Genomic DNA, 12,222 nt, shown 5'->3' with positions numbered 1-12,222 from the left:
ATCTATAACCCTATCTATAAACATATGTGTGTGTGTGTGTGTGTGTGTGTGTGTGTGTGTGTGTACAACCAGGAGCCTTTCCCTACTACATAAGTTGTCAAAATAAAAAATATTATATATGAACAAAATGATTACCAAAAAATTAAAAGTTCTTGTCAATCTTTTGAGAGAATCCTCAAATTATTAATGATAAAAGAGACACAAATCAAAGTAGCTCAAGAGTTTCATCTTATCCTTCCAAACTGCTAAGGATGACAAAAAATGAAGGAATAAACAATGTTGGAGAGGCTGTGGAAAGATAGAGTAGTATATTGGAGTTGCGGTTGGAGGTATTCGTTATTTAAAATATTGATTGAAAAGATATAGAAAGCAGGCAAATAAAATGACTGAAATGTCTATGATCTTTTATTCAGTCAATAACTATTTATCAAGCCCAATTTAACTTGTGCTAAGCAGACATCATACTGTTTAATGCATATATAGCAAGAAAGTTGGTTTATATGTGTCAATAAAAGTGAAGTCTTCATAAACAGAAAAATACTTATGATTTTTCTTTGAAAAGTAGCAAAAAAACTAAAAGAAAATTGTGATACATAATAATAACCATAATATTAGTGTGCTGGAAGAAATGCCGAATAAGATTAATGCAGGGAAGGACTTAGATGAACTGATGGAAAATAAAATAAGTAGAGTAAAAAAAAAATGCAATGACTAAAACATAAATGGAAAGAAACATGACAATTAAAAGCAATGTCACAAAATTATACACAGTGATTTTGAACTCAGTCTATATGCATATATATACACATATAAATGTGTGTGTGTGTTTGTGGTGTGTGTATGTGTGTGTGTCTTTATGTGTGTGTATATATGTAGCCATGATTTAGCCAAGATAAGAAGTCTATAGGTGTAGAATATTGAATACATTTCTGGTTCAATCTTATCGATATTTTTTCTTCTTCTTTATCTTTAGTCTATCTTCATTTCTGGAAAAAAAATAACACCTCTCCCCACAAATATTTTGTACTGGTATTTATATAGCTACTGTGTGTCTTATTAGTTAGACTCCCTAATATTTTACATATTTGTGTAGCTGTTTTAAATGGAATTTCTCTTGGTTTTTTTTCTGTTGGGTTTTGTTGGAAATATGCGGAAATGGTAATGATGTGTGTGGATTTGTTTTGCTTCCTACAACTTTGCTAAAATTTTCAAATATAATTAAATTGTATTTGACTCTAGGATTCTCTATGATTTCATTTCCTACTTGCCTGTGTTTATTCCCTGTCATTATTATAACAAGCATTTCTAGAACCATATCACAATAGTCGAAATAGCGAACATCCTTGTTTTTACCTTTCATCTTAATGGAAAGGGTTGTATTTATTTGCATTTCATTTAATTCTGTACTTACATACTACTTAGTATATTAAATAAATGTTTGTTTATTCATCTTTTATGGTGTTTATGGTAGGAGTAAGCATTATGTCTTCTCTGAAACTGTTAATATGGTAATATGATTTTTCTTATTCTTGTTTCTGATATACGCTTTTGGTATAAAACTCAAGTAAAGCATACTGCATAATCTTTTTGGATATATTGTGGTATTCTTTTTGCTAACATGTCTAAAATTTGTGAATAAATATTTGTTAGTTATATTGTCCTATAATTGTACTAAGTTTTGATTCTCTCTGGTTTAAGTATGAAGGCCATATTTGTATTACTGAAAGAATTAGGTAGCATTTTTTTTCTTCCTATTTTTCAAATTCCTTATGAAATACTAGAATTAATTATTTTTGAATGATATTAGAATATACTTGTTAATCTATCTGATTCTAGGGGTTGCTTATCTTTAATAGTTCATTTATTCATTTTTCTATTACAAAAATCTATTTTCCCTTCTTCATCTCTTCCCCCACAAAGCAACAGCAGCAACTATGGCCACTACCAACAAAACAATACAAAACAAAACCCGTGGAATAAATGTGCATATTGAAAGAAAATAAAGTACTGCAGTGTCCAAACCCAATATGTGTATGACTCATTTCATACTCTGAGGGAATTAGGAGGTGGGTAGCATACTTCCTCATCTGTTTCTCCAGAATCATGGATAATGATTGCATTAGTCACATTTCTTAAATCTTTCAATTTTTAAAATGTTTTTGTTATTGCATAAGCACTTCTGCTTTGCCCTTATTTTCTTTCTGTATGTGTTTATCTCAAGAATAAAAGATTTTGAGCAGTGAGAGATAAAAAGAGCAATTCCATTTAAAGTAACTATAGACAATATAAATTATTTGGGAGTTTACCTGCCAAGATAAACCCTGAAACTATATGAACACAACAACAAAAATCTTTTCACACAAATGATGTCAGATCTAAATAATTGGAAAAATATGTAAGTTGCTCATGGGTGGTCCAAGCTAATACAATAAAATGACAACATTACCAAAATTAATTTACTTATTCAGTGATGTACCAATCAAACTACCAAACAATAACTTTATAGAGGTAGAAAAATAATAACAAAATTAATCTGGAAGAACAAAAAGTCTAGAATATCAAGGGAATTAATGAAAAGAAATGCAAGGTAAGGTAGCCTAGCAATAACAGATGTAAAACCGTATTATAAAGCAGCAATCACCAAAACCACTTTGTATTGGCTAAGAAAATTGAACGGTGGATCACTGGAATGGGATAGGTATACATGACACAGTAGTCAATGACTATAGTAATTTACTATTTTGTAAACCCCCAAATTCCTGCTTCTGGAATAAGAACTCACAATATGACTGACAAAATATTCTGAGAAAGCTGGAAAATAGTATGGTAAAAACTAGGCATAGACCAACATCTTACACCATATACCAAGACAAGTTCTTATTCTAGAACTCGCTATTTGGCAAAATCTTCTGGGAAAACTGGAAAATAGTATGGTAAAACTAGGTATAGGCCAGTATCTTACACCATATACCAAGATAAGTACTTATTCCAGAACTCATGATTTGATAAAAACTTCTGGGAAAACTGGAAAATAGTATGGTAAAACTAGGTATAGGCTAGTATCTTACACCATATACCAAGATAAGGTCAAAATGGATACATGACTTAGACATAAAGGGAGAGAGCATAAGCAAATTAGTTGATCAAAGAATAGTTTACCTGTCAGATCTATGGAGAATGTAAAAATTTATGACCAAACAAAATGTAGAGAACATTATGAAATGCAATATGGATAACTTTGATTACGTTAAATTAAAAAGGTTTTATAAAAACAATGCCAGTGGAGCCAAGATGAGAAGAGAAGCACAATGCTCTGAAACAATTTCTACAGTTAGTATGTCTCAGCCACATCTCTAAAATATATAGAAAACTGACTCAAATGTATAAGAATACAATTCATTCTCAAATTGGTAAATGGTCAAAGGATATGACCACACAGTTTTCAGTAAAAGAAATTAAACTACCTATAGTCATGTACAAATACTTCAAATCACTATTGATTTGTTAAAAAAATAAAGTTAAAAAAACTCCGGTGTACCACATGACATCTATAAAATTCACTAACGTCACAAAACAGGGAAATGATCCATGCTGAAAAAACATGGAAAAATTGGAACACTCATGCATTATTGGTGGCATTGTAAATTGATCTTACCATTCTGGAGAGCAATTTGGAACTCTGCCCAAAGGGCTATAAAACTGTGCATACCCTTTGACCCAGCAACACCACTTCTAGGTCTGTATCCCAAAGAGATCATAAAAACAGAAAAAAGATCCACATGTACAAAAATACTATTTATATGGTCACCAAAAATTGGAAATTGAGGAAAACTCATCAAGCAGGAAATGGCTGAACCAACTGCAGTGCACGAATGTAATACAATACTATTGTGCTATAAGAGATGATGAACAGATGGATTTCAGAAAAATCTGGAAGGCTGGCATGAACCGATGCTGAATGGAATGAGCAGAATGAGAAGAACACTATATACAATAACAAAAATTTTCCATCACGACCAAGTTTGATAGACTTAGCTCTTCTCAGCATTGCACGTATCTAAGGCAACTCCAAAAGACTCATGATGCAAAATGCTATGCACATTTAGAGAAACAATTATGGGAGTCTGAAAGCAGATCAACATACACTGTTCTCTCCCTCTCTCTCTTTTTTTCTTCCTAACAGTTTCCCTCTTTTATTCTGATTCTTTGTCCACAACAGGATTAATGCAGAAATATTTAATATAAAAAAAGAAAGAAAACTCTTTAAATTCCATGGTCCTGTACTATAAAGGTTTTGTTGAAAGTTATGATACAGAAATACAGAGCCAAATAAAAAAACAGAGAAGGGCATTCAAAAATATTTATATAGCTTAATTTTTAAGCTCCAATAACTATATGTCTATATTTATTATTTAAATATGAGCATAATAAATTTAAAAAATAATATTAATGTCACCTTAGAATAATAATTCCTACATTTCCTAGGAGTAAGAATCACAGATATCATATTTAGATTGAGACTTTCAATGCTGCATGCATAAAACTTTTATTATATCAGAAAGCATGACTTAGTCTAGTACTTAACATATTGCTCTTAACTTTATAGTTGTTTCCTAAAGTAGTTTTGAATGTTTAATAGGTTTATTTTTAAATCAGTCTGTATAATTATTAATAAGTACAGGTTCCATAAGTATCAGAGAAATGAGCAAATTAGCTATATGCTTTTAACTCAGACTTGTCCAATATTCCTCTTCTCTGTTTTAAGTGGTCTCTTGGGGAAGTACAATGAAACTTTCTTTTTTTCTTTTATCTTTGGAGGAGGGAGTCAAGAAAATTGGGGTTAAGTGACCTGCTCACATATGTCACACAGCTAGTAAGTGTCAATTATCTGAGGCCAGATTTGAACTCAGGTCCTCTTGAGTCCAGGGTTGATGGTCTTAACAATAAAGCTTTCAATCCCTGATCACATGGGTTAATTTTGGAGGTAATTGTATGCTCAGTGTCTCTCTTTAGACAAGCTTTATATTCTCTGTTCCTACCCTTCCTTACAGTTTAATAGGATTTAGAGCTGGAAGTGACCTTGGAGATTCTATAGAACAGTTCTCTTCATTTTAAAAATGAGGTTGTTGAGGCTTAAAGACGTAAAAAAACAAAAACAAACAAACAAAAAAAACTTCCCTATTGTCAAATTGAAAGGAAGTAGCAGAGCCCCGATTCAAATTTGGGACCTACGAGTCCAGAACAAGTGCCCTTCACCACACTATAGCACTTGAATTGGGACAATAGCAAATGAACTCCAATTGTTGAAGCACAGAAGTGCATTCCTGAGATCTTCAATGCTCAGGAAAACCCTGTTCCCCTTTCCAGAGTTCATCAACTACTTCTCCCTTTTAGTGTTCCTATATTCCCTTCCTTCCCTAAAACAGTTTCCTTTGGATATATAGTCAGGGGTCCAGAAAGGAAATATACAGTTTTGTTTTGTTTTGTTTTTTACTTTTTGAAGCATGTGGTCCCCTATAGTGCTGATTTTTCTTCCTTTTGTGTCAATACAGATAATGGAGCTTGTCAGACTCTCTTTAAATCCTGGTGGAGTTAGTTGTCTCCTTCCTTCAATCAATCAAATTTCTTCTTTCTTCCTCCAACTGAGGATATGCCTATCCTTACATGTGTCTATATGAGAACAGAGCCTAGATGCATGTAATTTCCTGTACAGCGTATGTATAGGGCTATACAAGCTGCTCTCTAGGCACTCAAACACATATAACCCAACATTTCTGTGTCCTTATCCATCTCTCAGTCTAGATCTACTTTGTGTATGTGCGTGTGTATGTGTGTGTGTGTGTGTGTGTGTGTGTGTTGTGTACATATGTATATGTTTCTGATTTTCTTATATATCTACCTGAAACGTCTGTGTTTGCCTTTTGGTGGATCATACCTTTTTATTTTTAAATCAGAATCCAGAACATATGACCAGTCAGATGGAAAAGCTGCTTCTTTCAGCAACTTGAAAAGTCAGAAAAATAATTTTTCTGCTAGATATAGGGAAATTGAATGGAATCTACAAAACAAAAGGCAGAAACACCACCTAAGGTGAAAACCACATGAAACCACATCAGTGAACTTAAAATACTTAAATCTCCCACTCAGGCATCTCTACCTCCAGCTCATTCTATATGTCCAGTACATGAATTCAAGGAAACTCTCAAGCTCATGATTTATTCATTCCTCCCTGCTCTCCTCATGGATGTGACTCAGGCTGAAATTCATTCTCTTATTTTATAAGAGTTGGTGGACACTTATTCTGCCCAGTCACAGGAAGAAAATATAAAGCAACGGGAAAAGGAGGGCTAGAGGAAGGCCAGAAGATGTAATCTGCATGGAACACAGAATCATCCAAAGGGGACAAAAAGATAAAAAAAACCTGAAGGGAAGGAGTGGAAACTCAGCTGGAGACAGTCTTCTTCTTCCTGAACTTACTCCACAAAGTTACCTGGCCAGAACCTCCCTTGCGCACCGCGCACCGCCCCCCCTTCTGCCCCACATTCTACAACTCACAAAGGATAAAGACAAAAAGCAAACTCTGCCTATGGGGTGCATACAGTAGGAGAAGGGAAGTGGGTATCAATGAATGAGGTGGAAAAATCAAAGACAAGTGCCTGGGAATACAAGAAAAAAGTGAAAAATCAAAAGCTTAAGAGAATGTGTAGTAAAGTCTAGCTCATAAGCACATTAACAGAAAGGATATACAGAAGGATGCCTAAGTAAAACATAAAGATACTCCAAAACACCATGAAAATGTTATCTCATGAAGGAAAATGAACCAAAATTATTTGATGGAAAAGAATCCTGTAGACACCTCAGAGCCATGCAACAGAAGTAGGACTTGTGGTTTGTTCCAGCCATACTGGAAACCAATTTGGAGTATGCCCAAAGCCTCTGAACTGTATATATCTTTTGATCCAATCAGGGAAGCTAAGTGGTACAGTGGATAGAGCACCAGTGCAGGAGTCAGGAGGTCCTGAGTCCAAATCTCACCTCAGACACTTGACACTCACTAGCTGTCTGACCTTGGCAAGTCACTTAACCCCAATTGCCTCATCCTGGGTCATTTCCAGTCATTCTGATGAATATCTGGTCACTGGATTCAGGTGGCTCTGGAGGAGAAGTGAGGCTGGTGACCTATGCAGTCCTCACTCACTCAAAACAAAGTCAAGGGCAAGTCATGTAATTACTTCTCTGGTGGCATGGTCTTCTTCAGCAATGAAGGACGAACACACCTTTTGATCCAGGGTTAAGCTCTACTAAGCTTATACCTCAAAAAAATGAAGTGGTCAAGGTTTCATATATACAAAAAATATTTATATTAATGTATTCTTTGGCATATAAGATTCAAAACTAATGGGTATCCCTTAATTGAGGAATGGCTGAAGAAATCATGATATATGAATGTAACAGAGTAATACTGTACTGAAAGAAACATACAAGAAACACTTTCAGATAGAAAAGGGGGACATTTGAGTGTAGTCAGGGGAATAATTTATACAATTAAAACAATATTGTAAGTAATGACTTAAAAGCTAATCAATGTAATGACATGATTATTCCAGAACAGTGAGGAAATATACTAACCACTTCCTGAGAGTAAGGGAATGAACTCAAAGTATATAATGAAATATATTTTTCAAAATAGCCAATGTAGATTTGTTTTCTTTAACTGTGTATTTGATACAGGCATTTGTTTTCTTCTTTTCCATTTGGGGATTGGGGACCTACAGAGTAAGGGTATTAACGATGGAGTTAGCAAAATGGGGGACAAAGAAGAAAAGAAGCTCATTGATGCATTTTCAAAATCATAGAGGAGAATATAAGTACAGGGAGAAGGGATCATTTGAACCATTCTGGGAACTTTGAAGATGCTTATTAAATTTACTGTATACCTTAAAATTTACAACAAGTTATGGATGGAGGTTGCATGTGCAATTTTTTTTTTCTATCCTGCTTTCTAGATCAAATGCTCATCTTATTTGGTATTTGTTAAGTTCAGTTTAATGGAACTTTGGTGCATGTGCATGTTACCTAAAATGGCATTGCCTGCATGGGAAGTGCTGGAGACATGTTTCCAGGAGTTTGGAGGATTGAAGTGAGTATGGACATTCTGTAGTAACCTACGATATGGTTGTGTGATTTTTCCTATTGTCCACATAACTGGAAAAGTTATCATTTTTAATGTGGCCTAAGTTAGCAGTTCAGATGGCTAATTCTGAATTCCCATTTGAAGGTGAAGGACTCCTCCACTCTTATCATAGGTTAACATTATATGATACCGTAATGTCATATGAGGAGGTTCTGGGGGCTATTTTCTTCTTATTCATCCCATTTATTCCAAGTGGCTCAAAGAAATTATTAGAGGGTTTTATTCTTTCCTGCATCCTTTTCCATTATGTGTACAAGGAGTGGAATCTCCAACCCAGGAGCTAGAGTCATGGGTTTATAAGAATACAAGTTTTGTGTTACAGCCATCCCAAAAGGAATTGGTAAGAACTAAGGGTACTAGCACAACAAAACTTTGAACATGAATTTGGTGGAATTAATACTGTGAAGGAATTCATTTAAAATACACATACTCTCTCTTCCACAGAAACTTAGTGGAAAGCCTAGGAAGCATTATGTCTCCAAGGTTTTGAGGAAAATGTTTGTACATTATTGCTATACTTTTGCAGTAAATATTCCTTTAAAAATGAATATAATGTTGAATAGCTAAATGAAACTGAGATGATAGTCACTTAACTTCTAAAAGTGTGTATGGGGATACAATCAGTAGAATTTGATATAATGGCAGAGAAAAGATTCTCCAACTACCTTCAGGCTATCAGAGAACATTAGGGAGGGGTAATAAAGGGAGTGTCCGCACAATATAGAAGGCCCATCCCTCAAAAAAGATAGCCAGAATTAACCACAAAAACATGGCTAATAATAAAAATTATTTATAAGCATTACTTTAGAGAAATGTAAATTATTATTCTTTTTATGTTGTATTTTTATTTTCTTTTACAGATGTGACTGTCTTTCCCCTATACATTTTAACTACCTTGAGGACAGCGGTATGTCCTTTTTGTCTTTACTGTTTACCCATAATTTACTCAGCCTTTTCATTACAAATATCAGTATTTCCCCAAAGGACTCTTATTCTTTGAAGAGAAAAGAAAAGTGAGAAATTAGGAAAATTCTTAAAGGTCACTTGGCCAGGAAGAAGGAGTGGAATTTTTTTTCATGAAGATAAGTTTTTGAGACAGTTAAAAATATATAATCATTTTCCTGTGACTTTCCATGGGAAGATGTGTGTGTGTGTGTATGTGTGTGTGTGTGTGTGTGTGTGCGCGTGCATGTGCATGCACGCGTGTGTGTGTGTTTTAATGCAGGACCAGCAGGAAACTGACCCAAGCTGACAGATAACCTACTTGCAACAATCTCAAGTGATTCTGTTTCTTTGTTTTGTTTGGTTTTAAGTGTAGTGAAGAGGTGCTTAAATGCAAGTCTGTAAACTGTTTTTTAAAATATTTCAATAATTTTGTTTCAGTATATTTGACTTTCTTTGCAATTCTGTACATTTTATTTGTACATTTAAAAACATTCTTATTAGAACAGTTTCACCTTTACCAGATTGCCTAAGTGGTCCAGGACATGAAACACTTAATATCCCATAGTCTATAAAATACCCTGCGTAATGAATCGCTCAAAATAACACAATAGTCCTTATTTACCATAAACATAATGAGATCCTGGTGGCAAAAAACAAGTTGAAACAACTACCTACGAAATGCAAGACAAACAGAAAACAAAAACACCTTTATTTCACTTAAATTGCATAGTCCATGTTCTGTTATGTCAGAGTTTGATGGAACATTAGAAAAACTTTTTTTCAATACTCCCATTCTGCAGTGCAAGCTGAGGTCAGAGAGAAGGACAATTCAGTTGCAGAGACTGGACTGGAAACCAGGTGGTTTGTCTCATAGTCTTTTCATTGTTCTTCCATGCTACCTCTCAGCAGAAGCTATTTTAAAGTTATACCTTTTGGCTGTCCTCCTAATGGAGTTGTAATGCTCAACTAGTAAAGAAATAGTGAGCTGAAAGACATGGAGTCCTGCTGACTTAGGCCAAAGAGTCCAGAGCAAAGAGAGAATAGGTCTTAGCAGAAAGGAGGGGAGGAGTTTGTGAAAGACCTGGAGGAGGTTTCTTCTGCTAAACAATACATGCTGTCTCATGGGCAAAATGACTGGCTTAGAGTCAGAATTGTATGGGAACAGAAAATTTAGGAAGTGAGTGCAGACAACTTGTAGAACTAAAACTTCCTGGATGCATTAATCATGTGGGAAAGTAACAAAATGAAGCAACTTCCTATTATTAAAAATAAGTCTGCAATTTGCTTACCTGGGTATTATTGTTTTTGCATTATCTAATTAATTCAGTTCTTATTAGAGGTTTCAATTCCCTGTTAATTATGTCCCTTCATCTTTTCCAATCTGAGGATCATTGTTGTGGGCAGAGAAATCAAGAAAAATTTAAGAATTTAGTAGTTTTACCTTCTTCATATAGTCTATGATTGTCATTACACCCACACTGAGCAATACACCTATCTCTGCTTTCATATAAATCTTTTTTCCAGTATCACTCAAAAAGTCCTTTGTGCTCTTGAATGTGTACTTTATTATTTAATTGGACATTTAGCACAAATCCAGGGATAGAGTTATTATAATATTTTTACCTACAGACAAATAGTCCTAGAAATGTCAAATGATTTAATAAGTCAAATAACTACTTAGAGGAAGAGCAGACCATGAGCTATGGTATCCTTACAATTAGTTATTTAATTTTTTCCCACTTCATCACCACTAGTTTGAAGCAAGATTCCTCTTCCTTCTCAAAAGGCCAGTCTTACCCTGCTAAGCTGTATTTGATTACTTTTATCATTTTTGGTTTTTGCTTCTACATGCGTATTACTAATTGACTGGCTCCATTAGACATTTTTGTTATGTAATCTAAAATAAGTCCTTACTGCAGTGAAGCTCTCTTTTTAAATCTAGTCTAGCTCTGTAGCTTCTTGGTAGAGAAGAAAAACCTAAAGTGAAGGTCTCCTTATATTTAAGTATTATTTTCCCTCAACTAGTGCACCACTCATCTGAAGCAAGACACCTCTCCCCACATAAATGTAGGAAGACATACTAGTAGTATGCATAGAATGTCAAACATATAGTCAAAACTACCTGGGTTCAGAGTTTGGGGCTAACATTTTATAGCTGTGTGACCATAAGCAAATCATTTAACCCCCTTGAGACTTAGGAAGCATTCCAAAAGTGCAAATTAAAAATTGTATTGATTTACTATGCATTTGGGGGAGAAATATTCCAAACAGGAGAAATATGCCACAGGACAGCAGATAGGTGGAGAGTGGGACAGAAGAAGAAGAAGAAGATGAAGAAGAAGATGATGATGATGATGAAGAAAGAGGAGGAGGAAGGGGAGGAGTGGGAGGTGGAGGAGGAGGATAGGGAGGGGAAGTGGGGGAGGAGGAGAAGAAAGAAAGAAAAAAGAAAGGAAGAAAGGAAAAAGGAGGGGAAAGAAAATGGCAGAAGAAGTATCAGAGGAAGAGAAGAGGAGAGAAGAGAAGAGAAGAGAAGAGAAGAGAAGAGAAGAGAAGAGAAGAGAAGAGAAGAGAAGAGAAGAGAAGAGAAGGGAAGAGAAGAGAGGAGAAGACAAGAGAGGAGAAGACAAGAGAGGAGAAGAGAGAAGAGAGGGAAGAAAGAGACAGAAGAAGGGAGACAGATGAGAAAGGGGGAGAGTGAGAGTGAAAGATCAAGATGAAGGAACAGGTGAGGGAGAGATAGAGAAAGGCAGAAAGAGAAGCAAAGCCTCCTTAATATTAGGTAACCCAATACTTATATTTTTCTACTCATTCATTGCCAAACTATCTTCTCACCAGTGCTCAATTACTAGCTCACTATATTTTGCTCCTTTCATTCACTTGATGGAAATACAGAAAGGCAATGTTATGTTTCCTGTCAAGAAATCTGTAAAAGTGGACTAGATTGTGATGGAGCAGATTCTACTCCAATGGAGCTCTTCAAGCTGTACTTGAGTGAACACATTTCAGCTAGGTAGTGGGGATTCCTTTTAGAGATATAGATTGAGCTGTATAGTTTCTGGAGCCCTTCAAACACTGAACTA

General features: G+C 35.0%; 1 protein-coding gene across 5 annotated transcripts in view; it reads left to right on the top strand.

Moving 5' to 3' along the window:
- The window catches only part of LOC140519359 (carboxylesterase 1D-like), a 116,462-nt gene that overhangs the window by 50,342 nt on the left and 53,898 nt on the right, over positions 1-12,222 (top strand). For 2 of the 5 annotated variants that reach the window (XM_072632269.1, XM_072632270.1), the window contains exons 2-3: positions 8,007-8,140; positions 9,055-9,101. The exons of 2 other annotated variants lie outside the window; for them this stretch is intronic. In XM_072632269.1, the coding sequence (XP_072488370.1) occupies positions 8,007-8,140; positions 9,055-9,101 (181 nt within the window). Of the gene's footprint in view, positions 1-8,006; positions 8,141-9,054; positions 9,102-12,222 lie in introns of those variants that run through there. One more of the 5 variants, XM_072632273.1, reaches the window with a different exon arrangement.

This window comes from Notamacropus eugenii, chromosome 1 (assembly GCF_028372415.1).
Source record: "Notamacropus eugenii isolate mMacEug1 chromosome 1, mMacEug1.pri_v2, whole genome shotgun sequence".
In the NCBI taxonomy this organism is placed as follows: Eukaryota; Metazoa; Chordata; class Mammalia; order Diprotodontia; family Macropodidae; genus Notamacropus; species Notamacropus eugenii.
Note: the sequence above shows the minus strand (reverse complement) of the source record. Positions and strands in the feature narration are given on the sequence as shown.